Below are 19,541 nucleotides of genomic sequence, written 5' to 3'. Positions count from 1 at the left end.
GAAAATATCGTACTTTCTTGAATTTTTTTTTTTTTTTTTTTTAATGGAATTTTTGATCAAAAACGACAAAAACATCACGTTTGCACCTTTAATTTGAGAATTTTCTTACAAATATGTCAATGCTTTTTCATATATAAGTGAAAATCTTCTTAACGACTTTTTAAAAAATTATTTTATCATGTCACCACATTTGGATTTATCTTACATATTTCTCATAAATATTCACTTTTGACTAAATTGACTGACAGTTAATGAGTAAGGGTAACCCTAACCCTAACCCTTTTAAACAAGAGGCCGTTTAAAGAGCACGGCTAAATGTCACTAAATTATTTACATTAAAAAGAAGAAAAAAGCCAAATATCTGTAAACTCGAGCTCTATAATTATGATAAAACGTATAAACTTACTCTGTATCCTGAGGCTGTACGGGTCATCGATTTTAAAGACCGGGTCCAGAACCCGAAAAATCACCTGCCAAAAATGTCACATTTCAACATTTGCGTGAACTCACCGCGAAACAGATAACAGCGTCGTGAAAAGTAACTCACCTCTCCCTCTGTGGACGGCTCGATGTCGGAGTAGCGCGTGTCGCAGATGATGTCGTCCACTTTGGCCATCGGGGCCGGGGTCACGCCGCGGAACGACGCCCCGCAGTCGTACGCAAAGTAGCGGTAAACCTGCCACGTCTTCCCGAAGTCCATGGAGCGCTCGATCGCCATGGCGGCCGGACGGAACGTCTGCGAGGACACGGGATAAAGAGAGAGTTTCCATGTTTGCGTCGTACGCTTACGTATATAAGTGAGAGTTAAAGGCGCCACGTGTAAGAATGTGGCCAAAAACGGTTACTACACTCTCAATTCAAAACACCGAGGTGTTTTTAGGTTTCGCTTTCTCCGCCATTGTGGCTCAGACGTAACCCGTGGTTTCTCTGCAGCTGAGACTCTACCGACTGCAATGATTGGTAGATGGCGGTAGGTGGCGCCACATGATTTAAAAACATAAACAAAAATGTGCGGTTTTTTTTAATGCAAATATTTTGGCTGTACTTTTGTTGTTGTTGTTATATGAACATTATTTCTGAGTCTGTGACCTATTCGGCGGATTTTACGGCCAGTTGCTTCAGATTTATTACGTAATGCACCTTTAACGGACATCTGAAACTATCGTAAGAATATCACGGGTGCTTTATTTTATTGTTAGGCAGAATTTCCTGCATTTTCCTTAGTTATTTTGTCACTCCCCGCACCAAAGCCCGTTGAGAAAACCAGCGATTTTAGCTCATGGAAACACAGGAGCCTGCTGCTCTAGTGCTGCCCCCTGTGGTCACTTTGTGTCACTGCGGTGAACGTGATAGATAGATAGATAGATAGATAGATAGATAGATAGATAGATAGATAGATAGATAGATAGATAGATAGATAGATAGATAGATAGATAGATAGATAGATAGATAGATAGATAGATCACTTTAAGCTAATAGATAGATAGATAGATAGATAGATAGATAGATAGATAGATAGATAGATAGATAGATAGATAGATAGATAGATAGATAGATAGATAGATAGATAGATAGCAATTGTTTTTGCCAACTTTAAGCTAAGATAGATAGATAGATCACTTTAAGCTAATAGATAGATAGATCACTTTAAGCTAATAGATAGATAGATAGATAGATAGATAGATAGATAGATAGATAGATAGATAGATAGATAGATAGATAGATAGATAGATAGATAGATAGCAATTGTTTTTGCCAACTTTAAGCTAAGATAGATAGATAGATCACTTTAAGCTAATAGATAGATAGATCACTTTAAGCTAATAGATAGATAGATAGATAGATAGATAGATAGATAGATAGATAGATAGATAGATAGATAGCAATTGTTTTTGCCAACTTTAAGCTAAGATAGATAGATAGATCACTTTAAGCTAATAGATAGATAGATCACTTTAAGCTAATAGATAGATAGATCACTTTAAGCTAATAGATAGATAGATAGATAGATAGATAGATAGATAGATAGATAGATAGATAGATAGATAGATAGATAGATAGATAGATAGATAGATAGATAGATAGATAGATTTTATTAAAGCTACATAAAATTCTCGTGTGAATTCAAACATAGGTTAAAAACTTTTTTTTTAATGCCGCGCTAACTTGTATCATTGACTTGCGCTAGCCATAGCATCAGCGAACTCGGCAACTAGAAGAACTGAATTAAATTTCTTGAAAACGTCTCCATCACACCGGCTGAGTTGAAAAATCCAGTCTTATGTCCAAAATTCCGAGCTATCCCTTTAAATCAGACAACGGTGCTTTAAAAAGACCTTTAAATGTAACGCACAGACAGGACATGAAGGTGGCGTCTGACTTGTGTTTTGATGACAACGTCAGATCCAGCTGTCGACCATTACGACAGCGATCAGACGCTCCCTCCTCTTCCTGGTTCCCACCGCTCTCCTGAGACTAGAACTACTTCCCACATTCCTGCTCTGCAGCTGCTCAGTGTGTGTGTGTGTGTGTGTGTGTGTGTGTGTGTGTGTGTGTGCGTGTGCGTGTGCGTGTGTGTGTGTGTGTGTGCGCGAGCACCTTAAAGGTCATGATCAGGTGAGTGAAGTGGAACTCGGCCTCCAGGTCCAGTTGGATGGTGACGTTCTCCACGCCTGCAGGTGAAGAACGAGCAAAGGGGAACATGGATGAACATTGACCACCGACAGCCTTAAAGCACAGCAGATGCTTTGTGTTACAGTGACTTTATTTATCTATTTTAAAAAAAAACGTCAGTGGTGACCAAACGGCTGCAGGAAATCCTGAGGGAAGCAGCTTCCTGTTGCATGGTGGACATCTGTGCTGCTGTTGGACACTGACAGATTCCCACAGTGTGATGATCACTGTGGGAACAGAGTTTCTGTCCAGAGTCCAGTTTATGACGGAGTAATGTGGGATATGTGGTGTGGGATAATATTACGAATAACTACGTCTGCTACACGTGTGAACTGAAGAGATAAGTTCAACTGGTACGAGTTTTACAAAGTGAACTCAAACTGAAGTTACATGAAATCAAAGTTTAAGCTAACTTTAAGCTAATAGATAGATAGATAACGTTAAGCTAATAGATAGATAACTTTAAGCTGATAGATAGATAGATAGATAGATAGATAGATAGATAGATAGATAGATAGATAGATAGATAGATAGATAGATAGATAGATAGATAGATAGATAGATAGATAGATAGATAGATAGATAGATAGATAGATAGCAATTGTTTTAGCCAACTTTAAGCTAACTTTAGGCTGATAGATAGATAGATCGATAGATAGATCGATCGATAGATAGATAGATAGATAGATAGATAGATAGATAGATAGATAGATAGATAGATAGATAGATAGATAGATAGATAGATAGATAGATAGATAGATAGATAGATAGATAGATAGATAGATAGATAGATAGATAGATAGATAGATAGCAATTGTTTTAGCCAACTTTAAGCTAACTTTAGGCTGATAGATAGATAGATAGATAGATAGATAGATAGATAGATAGATAGATAGATAGATAGATAGATAGATAGATAGATAGATAGATAGATAGATAGATAGATAGATAGATAGATAGATAGATAGATAGATAGATAGATAGATAGATAGCAATTGTTTCAGCCAACTTTAAGCTAACTTTAAGCCAACTTTAAGCTAAGTTTAAGTTGAAATCCTTAACAATCCTTGACCTTGTCCTAACAGTGAGGGGTGGAACAAAACCTTTATATAATGTGTACAAAACCAAGAAAATATACAGTAAAACGCATTAAATAGTGCATAGCCGTTCCTAATAAAGTGGTAACTCGGTAGCTGTTCTTATTTACCTGCGGCTCCAAATGTTTTCCTCCATATGGAAGGAGTTTAGTTGCTTTATTGTCGTCCTGCACAGATTCTTTACGACACACACCTGCTTTTATAGCTAAACAACGTCGACGTATAATTACACGACTTCTTCTTCTTCTTCTTCTTCTTCTTCTTCTTCCTGTGTCTCAAACTGACACGAACGTTCTGTCTTCACCTCCGTCTCTCATCACTCGCTCCAATTATTCCACACTTTAAAGACATCTGTGTGTGTGTGTGTCTGTGTTGATGCACATCTGTTGTCCTCAGCACACCTGTAAGCCCCGCCCCCCCTCAGGCCTGCCGTGATTGGCTGACACCGCCCCCCCAGACCCCCCCCCCCCCCTGTGATCATCTTGTCTAGTCATTAGACTTCAGAGTTGAGTTCCCATGAGAACAGAGGTTTGTGTGTTTCTCAGCAGGAGCCAAACAGGAAGTCACTTTGGAGTCTCACAGTGTCGTCATACTTTAACGTAGAGACGTCGTTAAAACTTTAAACGGCTCGCTGGACTCGGGGTCTTTTCTCACCTCAGTCAAAGTTTTGATACGTATTACGGTTTTTAAACAATCGCAGTTTACGTTTTGTACTTCTTTTTTTTTTAAACATTTTCAGATTTTTATAATAATGATTGTGTTTGGCGTGCGTCACAAAAATCTCTAAACAAACTCTTCGCCTGCCCACAGTTTCCAACCGACACAGACATGTTTTACATCAAAACGTTGCTGTGGTTGTCGTCTAACCCTGTGTGTTGTTTTCATTTTCACATGACTTGCAGTTTTTCTTAAAATCACCAAAAAGCGCAGAGAGTTCTGGTCAAAGCTCCCATTGACTCCCATGTTAAAAACTTAAATGAAGACGAGGGTGATTTTAAAAAAGTAATTTCTCGGTCAATTCACCCCCGTTTTTCACAAATTTAAAAGTGGGAGCTCCTGAAAGCCTCCTGACGCTCACAAACCAAAAATATAATCTGTATCATTCACCGTTCTTGAAATATGACAACTTGAAAACATGTTGTTTTCTCTGTTTTTCCGCCAGTTTTTGGACAGTTAGACGCAGGTGTTTGGAAGGGGGAGGGGCGATTTAGGGAGGGGGCGGGGCTTGTGTTTTAAAGGTCGGTTCCACAAAAATACTACCCTGTCTGAATACTTGCAGTTTTAAAGGTTCATTCCATCCACGATCAAAATGTCGCTATAATTTCGTCGTAACAGTTGTTTTTTTCTCACCGTTCTCCGACTGCCACCAGGTTTTGAGGCGGTTGGGCGCGAAGGTGGTGACCACGTTCTCGATGGTGTGGCTCACCGTGTTGCTGCCCTCCTCGTACATGTCCCTCGAGTCGCAGGTGAAACACTTGGCCTGCGTGTCCTCCTGACGGATTAGATTAAAAAGACAGGAAATTGAGATTAACGGCCTGTCGAATCACAGTCAGGGTTCGCACACCTTCGTTGACATCAAATTCAAGGACTTTTCAAGGCCCCAATTCCCCTCGATGGTGTCTACACTTTTATTGATGTGCAGCAGCACGTGTAAAATTAGCTCTCTTTCTTAACTTTACTCGCTCATTGTTCTGCACGGAATCTCACGTCAGTCGGGAGAGAGAGACAGTGGACAGTGACACTTCGTTTTGGGACAAAATTCAACCACTTGAAGCTGAGCTTCTCTGGGAGTCAGTGGGCGGGGCCTATATTCCTTTGACAATTTCCTTTAAAAAAAACAAACAATTTTTTACAATTTTTTCTCTTAAGAAATTGAACATTGAAACTAATCATGACTTGAATAAACTGGATAATTTTAATTTTAATGCAGGTGTTACCAGTTTAAGTATAAGTTTGATATTTTCCTTTAAAATTAAATTATGATTTTTTTTGCCTTTTGACCCCCAAAAACGCTTAAGGACTTTAAAATTAAGCTAATTGCATTCAATTAAAATATAGTATATATATACTATATATACACACAGTATATATAGACACAGTCAGAGCTCTGGTTCACACACTTAAATCTCACATTATGTCAGTTTGTGGCGAAATAAGAGCCAAAAATCTCCAGTATGTCTGTGTCGAAATCTGGGGGGGGGGGGGCGGAGCCTAAAGAAGAGGGCGTGTCTCCGCTCCACACAAAAATAAGAAAGAGAGAAAAAAAGAGTGTCGTGAAACTTCCTGTCGTCTTTATCTGCAGCTCATTCTTGTCGACTGTGCTCATCCTGAGAGAGAGAACGTCCTCCTCTCTTCTGCCTCACATCAACATACAGAGACTGTATTGTTGAGGCCACACAGAGCTTTTATTGTGAAGGGGGGGAATGTCTGCACTCCCACACACACACGCACACACACACACACACACACACAGTGATAAGTCACTGACGTAAAAACATTTCATCAGTGGAAAATGAAACTGTGGATAATAAAGTTCTTATGAGTTTTTTGGGGGGGGGGTTTAAAAGGCAAAAAAGTGACATTTTAAAGGAAAATATCAAATTTATACTTAAATTTCTAACAACTGCGTGAATTAAGTCCATTAAAATTCAAGTTATCAAGTTTATTCAAGGCGCGATGAGTTTGAATGTTCAAGCTCTTGAGAAAAGAATTGTCAAAATGCAGAAAATGAAGTGAAAAAATAAGACGTTTTTTGTCAAAATGTACATTTTTTTTAAAGGGAAATTATCGAACTTTAAGAAATAAAAATAAATACCTCAATTGGTCACATGATTTAAGTTGATTCAAAGTGAAGTTATCAAGTTATATATTGAAATAAAATCCAAGTCTTTTGGATTTGGTTAAGTTTTAAACTTCTTTGGAATGTTTATTTTGGTCAAATTTTGTTTTATGTTTCTAGATTTTACAAGAAATTGTTCAATTGTTCAAGAAAATCGACTCATAGTCGTTTTGGGCAACTGTTTATTCACTATTTCCAGGTAAGAATCAGCATTTTACTCGTCTCTGATCAATCGGTGAATAAATGTAATGAATTACAATCTCATTTCGTGCAAACTATTTCAAAATAAACACATATAAGTGAACTAAAAGGTTGTTTGGGGAGCCAGGAAATGTCCCCTGTGACCCATCCGTGGGTCCCACCCCAGTCTTTGAGAACCCCCTGATGAAGATAACTCCAGGATCTCAGTGGGGAAAAACATCTGCCGCAGCTTCGGTTCTTCTCGGTTCTCTTACCTCCAGGTGTCCCACGATGCAGAAGCGCTCGGGCTCGCGGAGGCCGCAGGTGGACGTGACGCTGAGTTTGTGCGCTCGGCCGATCAGGAGGTCACCTGTGGCCGGGTAACAGCTGCCCTCTGTGCACACATCTGCAAACTCTGGCAGCTGAGCGGTGACGGCGGCGCACACAGCTGTGGAGAGGTGATGAAAACGCATGGATGTTTCACTTATTTATAAAAAAAAAGGATTGTTTCGGCTTAAAAAAAAACATGTGGATTCTCTGTAAAAAAGTAGTAAAAGATGGGGGTTTTTTTTAGAATCCTCTCGGTCCATGTCACTTCTGGGAATACGCAGCGAAAAAAAAGACTGACTTGAGTCCTAATGGTTTGCATATGGATCTCATTACATGTGTTTGTGCTGGAGAGAAGTTCTTCACTCCTAACGTTCACACACACACACACACACAGATAAAGAGGGAGAAGACGTCTACTCACCCAGAGCTGCTGCTATCACCAGGACCATCATCTTCTCCAACTGTGGAGATCTGAAGACTCGACCAGCGTCTGTGGCTCCTGTCTGTGTCGCTGTCAGTGTGTGTGAGAGTGTGTGTGAGAGAGTGTGAGAATGTGTGAGAGAGTCAGGCAGAGGGAGTTTTCCCCCTCAAAAAAAGTTCACATCCCACCAACAAACCAAAGCAACTCCACCCCGCTGTCAACAGCAGCAAAGGCAGCGCCACAGCACCATCTGCTGGACACACCTATCTACTTAAAGTTGGCTAAACGATCTATCTATCTATCTATCTATCTATCTATCTATCTATCTATCTATCTATCTTTCTATCTATCTATCTATCTATCTATCTATCTATCTATCTATCTATCTATCTATCTATCTATCTATCTATCTATCTATCTATCTATCTATCTATCTATCTATCTGTCTGTCTGTCTGTCTGTCTGTCTATCTATCTATCAGCTTAAAGTTAGCAATCTATCTAGCTATTAGCTTAAAGTTGGCTAAACAATTGCTATCTGTCTGTCTATCTATTAGCTTAAAATTATTTATCCATCTATCTATCTATCTATCTATCTATCTATCTATCTATCTATCTATCTATCTATCTATCTATCTATCTATCTATCTATCTATCAGCTTAAAGTTAGCAATCTATCTAGCTATTAGCTTAAAGTTAGCTAAACAATTGCTATCTGTCTGTCTATCTATTAGCTTAACGTTATCTATCTATCTATCTATCTATCTATCTATCTATCTATCTATCTATCTATCTATCTATCTATCTATCTATCTATCTATCTATCTATCTATTAGCTTAAAATTATCTATCTAAATATCTATTAGCTTAAAATTATCTATCTATCTATCTATCTATCTATCTATCTATCTATCTATCTATCTATCTATCTATCTATCTATCTATCTATCTATCTATCTGTCTATCTATCTGTCTGTCTGTCTGTCTGTCTGTCTGTCTGTCTGTCTGTCTGTCTGTCTATCAGCTTAAAGTTAGCAATCTATCTAGCTATTAGCTTAAAGTTAGCTAAACAATTGCTATCTGTCTATCTATCTATTAGCTTAACGTTATCCATCTATCTATCTATCTATCTATCTATCTATCTATCTATCTATCTATCTATCTATCTATCTATCTATCTATCTATCTATCTATCTATTAGCTTAAAATTATCTATCTAAATATCTATTAGCTTAAAATTATCTATCTATCTATCTATCTATCTATCTATCTATCTATCTATCTATCTATCTATCTATCTATCTATCTATCTATCTATCTATCTATCTATCTATCTATCAGCTTAAAGTTAGCTATCTATCTAGCTATTAGCTTAAAGTTTATGTTGAGTCGTAATAGAAGGGCAATAAGTAGGTTTTGGTTGTAATTGTAGCAGTACAAGAAGTAGTTGTAGTAGTAGTAGTAGGAGTAGTAATGGGCGTAATATTAGTAGCAGTAGTAGTAATGGGAGTAGTAGTATATTAAAAGTAGTATACTTACGTCGAATACGCACTTAAAATATTAAAAATTATTTTTGCCAGATGTTTTGAACAGGCGGAACTTTAACTCAGTTCCGGTAGTGTGTGTCGGATTTGTTTCGGAGACGGACCGGAAACAGCGCGAGGTTACGGACTGAAGTCTTTCCGAAGTGCAGTATGTGGTGAGTTTGGCAGTATTTGTGTGTATTCAAGGGGTTTTATTACACACTTCAACACCAACACATTGTCGTTTCTCCGCTGATCATTCGCCGCGGCACGAAAACCTAAGCGCGCCGAGAAAAACGTTCTTTTTCCGGACTTTATTTCGCGTTCGCATCATCCGGTGGCGGGAGACTGCGCGAGCCTCGTTGCTGCCGTGAGACGGCGACGCTTTGACTTTGACCAAATCTCATTCAGAAAATGTACATTTTTTCCGCTGATTCGCCACAACATAAACACACGGCTTATTATACACACAACTTTTAATGTATTAAAATAGATCAACATCTCCTGTTTTAATCGGCTAGTGGATTATTTCAATACAACACACCTTTATTATAGAAAAAAGGTAAAATACATGCTTATTATGGGTCACAACAAAACGGACGATGGCACGTGTTGAACCAAGTAGCTTCAAATAACTGAGTATGCTGCTATTATTTGTTATTTTCTCCTCTGTAAAATACCACAACATTGTTATTGTTGATTTATTTATATTGTATATATATCTATATATCACTAAACTGGTTTTCTTTCATCTAGTTTCTAGTTTTTTTTGCTGAGAAGAAGAGAAGATGTTTAGAAACGCCTCGGCTCAGGTGAGAAGGAAATTGTTGTTTTTACTGTTTACATATATATATATACATATATTTATAGTTCTACTATAAGTGTATTTCCTGCTCATGTTTGTTGTTGTTGACATTGTTTTCCAGATCTTCAGACAGGCGGTGAGATGCATCACCACAGACGCCAGCCTCATCCTGGAGAGATGTGAGTCAAATATGTTCCTTTAAACACATTTAACACACAATAAAAAAGTGTTAAATTAAACTTGACTCCACGTGTGTCTCACGCTCTCCGCAGCCATAAACCGCGTCCAGCTGTTGGGTCGCGTCGGTCAGGATCCCGTGATGAGACAAGTGGAAGGTCGGAACCCCGTCACCATCTTCTCGCTGGCGACCAACGAGATGTGGCGCTCCGGAGAGGCCGAGGTCGGCTCCACGGGTACGGTGGTGCGCTTTTATTTTGAAAGCCAGCTCTGCTGCCCTTTTCTAGTTTGAGAAGAACATTTCAAAATAAGAGATTGTCTTGCAACTTCCCTGCATGGATTTATGAGAAAATCAACGTGCTTTTTAGTTCAAATTTTAATCTGGAACAGCATTGGTTTAACGTTTGACTCAATGTGAAGGTCGGGGGTTCGATTCCCGCTTTGCCTCTCTACAAAAATACACATTTTAGTGTCATTTATCAAGTTTCCTAGAACAAAAAATACATAATTTGTCACAACCGGACGTTAATAAAGAAGAATACGCCAGTTAATTAGTCGATCAAACCGATTTATCGCTCTTCTTTTGCTCTGAAGTAACGTCGAGGACCATTTTATTTACGTTAAAACTCCACGTCTTCACACGCTCGCACACAAAAAAAATGTGAAGTATTTGAAACCGTGTACAAACAGACCTGTCAAAATAAAAGTCTCCCACGCTGTGTTTGTCTGGTAGGAGCTTATCAACAAGTCAAAATGGCCTGACCTTCATCCTCCTCCTCCTCCTGATTCTTGGCATATTCTAAAACATCTGAAGGACAAACAGTGAATAATCTCACTGATTAGAACTCAGGGTCAGACGTCAACTGTCACCGTTTTCTCCTGGATTTTATTTTGGCGTCGATTGTGAAGGTTTCCTCACATGAAGCTAAAATTGGGCCTTTTTTAAAAACTCCTTTAATATAAATTTTATGACAAATGTTTACGTTTATAATCATGTTTGTCCGTTGAGAACGTTGTACCCGTTTTCTGCCGCTAGAGGTCATCGTTGCGCCGGAAAGTGAAATAGTCAAAGTGAACGTTGATTTTAAAAAACCTGTCAATAATTCATGTCTATAATGTGTCGTATGCTATAACACAATATTATTTTAATATTTTGTGAGTTTTGTGACGCGACGCGACGCTTGCTAACGTGCTAACGCTGTCTCTGTCAGGTGACGTCAGTCAGAAGACGACGTGGCATCGCATATCTATCTTCAAACCTGGTCTGAGAGACGTGGCCTACCAGTACGTCAAGAAAGGGTACGTTTTTTATCAATTTGTATATCCATATATATATTTTTTGTGTGTATATATATATATATGTATGTATGTTGATGTTGATTTTAAATGGAAAACCATTGATAAATGTCAATTAACGTCACTGCTCCTCTACGTACGAGTTCTTTTTTTATCGTCCAGTGTTAGCGTTTAGCCTCTTCTGAGTCTTTTTCAATGGGCAAATAAAAAAAAAAACGTTAATGTCGCGTTCACTAAAATATCCCAACATGTGATTTCCGACTCATTTATCTATTTAATCCATGACGCGTAGAGTGTTTTCTTCGGCTAGCGTGAGCCACAAGGGGGGCTTTTACTGGAACTTGAGGGCCCCCCCCACCCCCATCATGTTGGAGCAACCTTCAGTCGTAAAAAATACAGCATCATAAATACGTATGTATTGTGAACAGCGCCTTTATTTTGAAATTCTGTCAAATATATTCATCGTTTCAATGTCGTGATTTAACATTTTAGCCGATTTTCCAACTTGAACGCAGTCTGCCTTCCGATTTCCGATTAAAAAAAAAATGGAATGCGCCATTAGTTGTGCGGCTTCGCCCGGATTAAATAATCCTGTGTGTAGCATCGACGCTAAAGCACGACGCGTTTCCATGACGATTGACTGGAAAAAGACACGCGTGACGCCATGTTTACGTGCCGCGGCACCGTTTACCAGTTAGCCCTTTTAGCGCCCGTTAGCTGTTTTTAAAGTTTAGCGTTACTTTTGAGACTGGTCTTAACACATCGGGACGTCACGTAAAACACGACGTCACGCGCGTCCGTTTCCGGTCACTCGTCGTGGAAACGCGGCGTGCGTTAAAGTGCGTTAACGCCGCTAACCGCTAACGCGTACGAACGCTAATTTCAGATTAAAAGAGTCTCAAAGTCTTGTCTCTTTCAGGTCCAGGATTATTGTGGAGGGGAAACTGGATTACGGCGAGTACGTGGACAAGAACCAGGTGCGACGTCAGGCGACGACCATCATCGCAGGTCGGATTACTAAATTAAAAAAACGCTAATCCCACAAAACACGAGCACGCGGATTACAGCACCCCTTGTTTTTACGAGAGAGTAAACGCACAAACGTGTTTGTTTTGTCTTTGTCTTTTCAGACAGCATCATCTTCCTGAGCGACAACGTCAGAGACAAAGTCTGAACCGGCTCCTTTTTCTATCGTCTTGTTTATACTTAAGGGGGGACAGAATAAGATGTGACACACTGATCATGCACTCCTGCAGTATGTGTGTGTGTATATATATCTATATTCACTATTATTTTTATTGTGTTATATATAATGTTCCAAAAATACATTTAATGCCAGTTTTCTCAACTTCTGTGAGTGATAAAAATACACTTAAAATGTTTAGCTCATTATTAACAACGACATTCAACGTTTTCTTCTGTGTTGGTTTTGAGATTCAGACAATTTTTACCTTCTGACTCACGTGTTTGATATTTCTTTACATTTCTGTTCCGGTTATTCCTTATTTCTCCAAGTCGATGTCTTCACGTCATAAAGTGTCTATAAAAAATGACAAATCTCTGATATTTTCTACTTCTTTTTCCGTCAGGAAACAAGTTTCTGAACGAGAAAGTCCCACTTCTCGCTTTTATTTTGAAATCGCACAGGAAAGACGACGATTTTGTCACATTTTGCCACAATAAACTGACATTTATTTGATTATTACTTACTGAAATCTGGAATAAAAGCAGACGTTTTTTGCCGTATCAGTCTCCAGTGGAGGAGGATTACGATGTTTTTCGTGTTTACTCGCACTTTTTGGCGCAATAATCTCATAATTTTGACATAATGTTGGCTAAAATTCATATATAAATGATAGTTTGAACTCCCGGCAGCTAATTCAGGCTGATTAACTCGCTTAAAGTCACACATACCAAGAATAATAATTATATTTTAAATGCATAAGAGCTCTGTTTAAATATTTTTTTATTTCATTATTATTTCCTCTATTAAACCTCTTGTTATTGCACCTTTTTTTTCTCTCCACTTCCTCCACAGTGACTCGTGGTTTCCTTTATGATTTTTATCGCACACTTCTCAATGATTTAGTTTTCTTTTCCCACAGTCGCAACATGAACGTTTTAATATTTTAATAATATTTATACATATATATATATATATATATGTGTTAATATGTACCGTATATATACATACATTGATATATATGTATATATAAGTAAAATAGAAACAAATAAACGCAAGAAAATCAAGACATTTTTGTTTTTAAATGGATTAAATGTGAGCAAACTCTTATTTTCTTAGGTCTCGTCACTGCTGTTTCCGTGACAACGGGGGGCGGGCCCTTCACTTCAGAGGTATTCTTGGCCTTATCTGATTCGCCGCCGTCACCTGTCAATCAAAGTCACCGGCACGGGCTTTAAACTCAGGAGACTCCTGATTGGTCAAGTGTGAGTGTTGTGGGCGGGGCTTTGAGTCGGAGTGGGGAGAAACCTGTGGCTTCAGTCAAACCAGAAGAGACCGAGACACCGGAAGTGTTGACTTTAATTTCTAAATAAAAAGCTTCTGTATAACTTTTGGGTGATTACGTATTTAATATCAGGTTGCGTTCATTGTCTTTTAGTATTTGCCGGTTTAAAATGTTTCATTTGCTAGATTATGTTTGAAAAAAAAAAAAATTCCGTCATATTTATTGGTGCTTGTGGTTCTACCACTTTATTTAGAGCGTAAACTGACATTTTAATGTCAATTCCAATGTTTTTGTTTATTTTCTATTAGTATCAGCTGGTTTAAAATGGGTTAGATTACGGTTGGAAAATAAATTATATTTCCTTTGTTGTTTTATTTCTTGAAAAATCACAAAATCAGCAGGTGTAAACTTGTAACGCAAAGGAGGAAAAGTACTTTGTTGTTTATTAACATAATTATATTTGTTGTAGTGGAAGTAGAGAGTTTATTAAAAAATGCATTTGGCTGCGAAGAAACGGAAGAGCGCTTTATTTTGAAATCGCTAACCGGATGTTTGGTCTTGCTAGCATGAGCGGCTGACGCTCAAAGTCTCAAACTGCTGGAAAAGACGAGTCACTTGAGCGGTTTTAAGCTAACATTTGCGACACTTTCTGTCAACTCTTTCTCTCGGGAAGTGTTTCGTTCGTCCGAATCCTCGGGTTTAACTTCGCATTTTTAAAGTGAAATATCGCTGCTAATTTCTGGGTGTGTGTGTTTTTTAAATCGCCGGCGACTCCGCCCACACATTCCTGAGTGTCTGCGTTTGAGAGGAGGAAGAAAAGAAAAGAGAAGAGAGGAAAGAGGAGAGTGTCTGTGTGGACACCGACGCGGAGAGGAGATGATCAACAACAACAACAACAACAACAGCAACATTATTAATATTAACTCTGAGTGTGAGCTCTGCTGCTCTGTCAGGCCTTTATTCTGAAAACAAACACAAAACAGCTGGGACTTTTATTTTTTTTTTCCTCCTTCCTGTCCTTCACTCACAGAAGTTGTTGGAAACTTTTTTTTTGGAGCTTGGAGTTCCAGTTTTGACTAAAGCATCATCCTCATCATCATCATCATCGTCGTCGTCACTTCTTCTACTATTTCTGCTGCAGCTGGTGGAGAAGAAGAAGAAGTAGAAGAAGAAAAAGGAGAAGAAGAATCATGGAGATGATGGACAGTGGTGAAGCTTTCCTTCACTGGGACAGAAACCTCAGTGAACTCTCGGAGGCTGCAGAGATGGACTCGGTGCTCTACCCCAATGTAAGTGATTCACCCTGGATGGATGGATGGATGGATGGATGGATGGATGGAGGAGTGTGCACAGACACTTGCACGGTCACAGTCGTTGAATTAATCACCCTCAATCTCACTTTAATGCACGTTTCAGTGGAGCGTGTTTGTGTTTGTGTTTGCGTGTTCTGGTTTTTGTGACCTTTCGAAGACCGCGTACGAACACCGACACAACGAGGACCACCGTTTTTTTTTTGAGGTGCACGCTAGTTGTGGTGAGTTATTCTAAATTCTTGCAGTAATGGCTGTGTTTAAAAAAAACAAAAAAAAACAACGTGTCGCGTTCTGGTTTTTGCCACCTTTTGCAGACCGCGTACAGACACTGACGCAATGAGGACGCATAGAGTCCAAAACCTGGTTCTAATGAGGCAGAAGCACTTTTTTTTTTTTCTTTTTTTTAAATTGAAGTGCAGGTTAAAGTTAGCGATAAGTGCTAGTTGTGGTGATAGGTTAAGGTAAGTTAGTGACTGGTTAAAGTTGTACAAACGAGTAGAAGTCGATGCAGTGTCCTGACAGAAATAGTAAACGTGCATGAGTGTGTGTGTGTGTGTGTGTGTGTGTGTGTGTGTGTGTGTGAGTGTGTGTGTGTGTGTAGTGTCTGGTGCCTTGCTCTCCATTCACAGCTTGAGCCTTGGGGTCCAGGATTGACATACATTCATTTCTAACATTTCAGTTTAGCCTGAAATACACTCTGTACTAGTGCTGAGAATCCATCCGTAATGACGTTTAACTACAATTAACTTAGTTTCTCCTGCTAAATCCGCGATTTCATCTATCTATACTCGATGAATTTGTAAAGACAAAAATGAATCAAACTTTTATGACGGATAACAAACTTTTTAATAGTCGTATCTTTAGTTTAAAGCTAGTTTTCAGTGTTTGTATTTGATTATAATCACAGTGAAAATACACTCGGGCTCGCTGACGTTCTATTTTTTTCTTTAACGGGTGAACGATTGCTCCTGTTTTCCATCAGCAGTGGTGGCTCTGACTCATTGGGGGGGAGGGGGGAGGGGGTGGGGGGCCGTCTGAAAGGATAGTCCCCCATTTATGTGGAAAAATGTAGTGTTACCACCGTGGCATCTTTTTTTAAAACATCCTCATATTTTGTTTTGATTATTTATAAGAGGCACGGTGATAAATATAACATATATATACACATATATATATATATATATATATATATATATATATATATATACATATATATATATATATATATACATATATATATATATATGTATAAATATATATGTATTGTTGTTATAGTGAAAAAAAATTATCTTGTTTCAAACCTTTAAATAAATAATATCTTGTTTAATGTGTCTAATAATGCACTGGCACTTGGGCTCCTCCTTCAAAATAAAAGACCCAGTGTGTGCCCAGATTCCAGGGTTTATTTAGAGTGTGTGTGTGTGTGTGTGTTGATGGACGCCTGCTGTTGAACGCATCGCTAGCCGACCAAATTCTTCCCCCGTGCAGTCGATTCCACGTTGAATATTTTCTACTGTGTTCGTCTATTGTACTTTTTTTTTTTTTTTTTTTCACTTTAGTTTGTTGTATTTATGTAAATCATTGCTTTATGCGGAATGTCACTTTTCAAGCCTAACCCCCTGAGACATTTTCTCCCTCACATTCTCACTGGGAGCTAATTTAACTCCAGCAGCTTTTTGAGCCGTGGCATTTTCACATCACACACATATCTGTGTGTGTGTGTGTGTGTGTGTGTGTGTGTGTGTGCGTGTGTGTCTTTGAAGAAAAGTTGACTGGATTAGATTATCGACGTCTGGCAGATGTCGATAAGAGTCGAAGCAGCAGCAGCAGCAGCAGCAGCAGCCGAGCCCGAGGCCAGAACGCAAAACTTTATAAATGAAAATTATCGGTCATCGTTTACCTGTCCTCATCGTTCACATGTCCTCATCGTTCACATGTCCTCATCGTTCACGTGTCCTCATCGTTCACCTGTCCTCATCGCTCACCTGTCCACATCGTTCACCTGTCCTAATCGTTCACTTATCCTCATGATTCACCTGTCCTCATCGTTCACTTATCCTCATGATTCACCTGTCCTCATCGTTCACGTGTCCTCGTCGTTCACCTGTCCTCGTCGTTCACGTGTCCTTGTCGCTCACCTGTCCTCGTCGTTCACGTGTCCTCGTCGTTCACGTGTCCTCGTCGTTCACCTGTCCTCATGGCTCATGTGTCCTCATCGTTCATGTGTCCTCATCGTTCACATGTCCTCATCGCTCACCTGTCCACATCGTTCACATGTCCTCATCATTCACCTATCCTCATGATTCACCTGTCTTCGTCGTTCACGTGTCCTCATCGTTCACATTTCCCCATCGTTCACATGTCCTCATCGCTCACCTGTCCACATCGTTCACATGTCCTCATCATTCACCTATCCTCATGATTCACCTGCCCTCATCGTTCACATGTCTTAATCGCTCACATTTCCTCGTCGTTCACCCGTTCTCGTCGTTCACCTGTCCTCATAATTCACCTGTCCTCGTACTTCCAAAAAACATACAAAAGTAAAAGTGAAATTTGTTTAATTTTAAAAATTAAACAAAAGTACACAAAAATCCTACCGAATTACGGTGACGCGTGTAAATGTAATTCTTGTAAACTTTTTAGTTTACAAGAGTTTAGTTTTACAGCCGTTCAGGTACAAATACAAACTAAAACGCCGTCTTCAAGTGCACAGTATACAGGCAACAAACTAGTGTGATATGATAGTTTTAAGTACAGCGCAGTTAAAAAATGACACGTATAGGACCTTTAAATGGCCCGGTACAGTTATGTAACTTGAAATATTTTATGTGTCTTGCAGCCATATGTGTGTGTTTGGCTCACACTGTGAGTGTGTGTGTGTGTGTGTGTGTGTGTGTGTGTGTAGACGATGGGGGGAGTGGTTGGGTTCACAGGGAAAAATCCAGCTGGTTTGCAGAATGGTAATCAGACACCACAAGATGAGACACACACACACACGGGTTTTCTCAGCTGTACTTGTCAGGACCACTACATTGACTTCCATTCATTTTATTAGTTTAGACGACGGTCTAAACAAAGTGTTATTATACTAAACCCTAACTTTAACTATAACCTGACCGCAATATCAAGGTCAGCGTCCTTAAGAGGTGACAAATACAAGTACACACACACACACTCAGACACTCAGTGTGTGTGTGTGTGTGTGTGTCTCGTCCTCTAGGGAATAAAAAAAGGTCCAGACAGGTAAAGACTTGTGCTGGAACTGAGTGAATGCGGGACCTTCATTCACATCCTGAGGCTACAGATTCTGTCTTGACTGAATCACATTCTGCTGCTCGGGGCGTCTCGGGTTTAATTATTTCAGCGGTTGTTCTTTTTATTGCTTTGCTGCAACTAACGTAAAATGTTAATCAGTGTCGATGACGACGACGCTGCTCTCGAAACGTCTGGTTTGGACCACAAACTAGAACGATTCAGCAGAGAAACCCTGAAGATATTCACATCGAAGAAGCTGGAAAATCAGAAAACGCGTTTGCTGGGCATGTTAACGCGCGAGCGTCGACGATAACGCGCGTTTACGGCGACTGACTGGAAAAAGACGCACGCGGCGCCATGTTTACGTGACTCCCGACTGTTAAAATTAGTCTCTAAAGTGACGCTAACCTTTAAAAACAGAGGTGCACGTATGCAGTTACACAGGTACGCTGGTTATTTGTAGCGCTGCTGCTAACAGACCGCTCTAGTTCGACTGTAGGCGCGCTAAAGGAGCTAACAGAGCTAACTCCGGTGCCGCCACACATAAACATGACGTCACGCGCGTCTTTTTCCGATCAGTCGTCATTCAAATGTAACATGCGTTAGCGTTGACGCCGTTAGCGCGCCTGACAATGTTTGTGTCTCACGCTAACGCAAAGAAAACGCTATGCGTTGTTGGAGATATTTTGGTGAACGCGACGCTCATCAACTTTTTTTTGCGATTTTGCTAACGCTAGCTAGCAGAGCTAACTGGCAAATGGTTCCCGGACTCTGCGGCCGTGGCACAAAAACATGACGTCACACGCGTCTTTTTCCGATCAGTCGTCGTTCAAACGTGTCGTGCTCAACTTTTTTTTGCGATTTTGCTAACGCTAGCTAGCACAAAAACATGACGTCACGGTCAACGCGTTTATATGTGTGTTAACGTGCACAAAAATGAACACCAAAAAAAAAAACGATGACTAAAATAGATTAATTTAGTAACCGATTCATTGAATTATAATCGTTGCGTCCCGACTGTGTTTTGAGGAAGTGACCCGTCTTCACGTCTTCATAACTCAAAGGTTGTGGGTTCGATTCCCGGCTCCCTTGGGCAAGACGCCGAACCCCAGGGTGTGAATGGGTACAAAAGATGAATGTGTGAGTGAACCAGAAAAGAGCT

The 19,541-nt window shown here is 39.5% G+C and overlaps 3 protein-coding genes across 4 annotated transcripts in view; 2 read left to right on the top strand and 1 right to left on the bottom strand.

Annotated features, from left to right (window-relative positions):
- lamb1b (laminin, beta 1b) overlaps positions 1-7,669 on the bottom strand; it is a 35,378-nt gene extending 27,709 nt beyond the window's left edge. Inside the window, exons 1-6 of the mRNA XM_083906613.1 lie at positions 7,541-7,669; positions 7,065-7,237; positions 5,121-5,262; positions 2,599-2,672; positions 548-736; positions 407-470 (exon numbers count right to left, since the gene is read on the bottom strand). Coding sequence (XP_083762739.1) covers positions 407-470; positions 548-736; positions 2,599-2,672; positions 5,121-5,262; positions 7,065-7,237; positions 7,541-7,571 — 673 coding nt within the window. The 5' untranslated portion in view covers positions 7,572-7,669. The remainder of the gene's footprint in view (positions 1-406; positions 471-547; positions 737-2,598; positions 2,673-5,120; positions 5,263-7,064; positions 7,238-7,540) is intronic.
- Positions 7,670-9,183: 1,514 nt separating this feature from the next.
- Positions 9,184-12,848, top strand: ssbp1 (single-stranded DNA binding protein 1). Of its 2 annotated transcripts, none has more exons than XM_083906596.1 (7): positions 9,184-9,238; positions 9,819-9,874; positions 9,989-10,046; positions 10,140-10,280; positions 11,266-11,343; positions 12,260-12,348; positions 12,471-12,848. In XM_083906596.1, the coding sequence occupies exons 3-7, from the start codon at positions 10,009-10,011 to the stop codon at positions 12,512-12,514; spliced, it is 390 nt and encodes a 129-aa protein (XP_083762722.1). In that variant the 5' UTR covers positions 9,184-9,238; positions 9,819-9,874; positions 9,989-10,008; the 3' UTR covers positions 12,515-12,848. The 2 variants fall into 2 exon arrangements, with proteins under 2 accessions (XP_083762722.1, XP_083762721.1); XM_083906595.1 differs by having other exon boundaries at positions 11,256-11,343.
- A 2,150-nt stretch (positions 12,849-14,998) lies between these two features.
- creb3l2 (cAMP responsive element binding protein 3-like 2) overlaps positions 14,999-19,541 on the top strand; it is a gene marked incomplete at its 5' end in the record, with an annotated part of 34,807 nt that continues 30,264 nt past the window's right edge. The window contains one exon of the mRNA XM_083906865.1: positions 14,999-15,097. Within this exon, the coding sequence (XP_083762991.1) occupies positions 14,999-15,097 (99 nt within the window). The remainder of the gene's footprint in view (positions 15,098-19,541) is intronic.

The sequence above is a fragment of the Microchirus variegatus genome, assembly GCF_963457635.1.
Source record: "Microchirus variegatus genome assembly, chromosome: 20".
In the NCBI taxonomy this organism is placed as follows: domain Eukaryota; kingdom Metazoa; phylum Chordata; class Actinopteri; order Pleuronectiformes; family Soleidae; genus Microchirus; species Microchirus variegatus.
This window is presented reverse-complemented; position numbering and strand designations above follow the sequence as displayed.

Bases quoted from the DNA above. Each gene is read 5' to 3' on its own strand.
- ssbp1 (XM_083906595.1), top strand. From the start codon at position 9,851: ATGTTTAGAAACGCCTCGGCTCAG. The intron at 9,875-9,988 runs GTGAGAAGGAAA...ATTGTTTTCCAG, and splicing joins TTAGAAACGCCTCGGCTCAG to ATCTTCAGACAGGCGGTGAG. The intron at 10,047-10,139 runs GTGAGTCAAATA...CGCTCTCCGCAG, and splicing joins CAGCCTCATCCTGGAGAGAT to CCATAAACCGCGTCCAGCTG.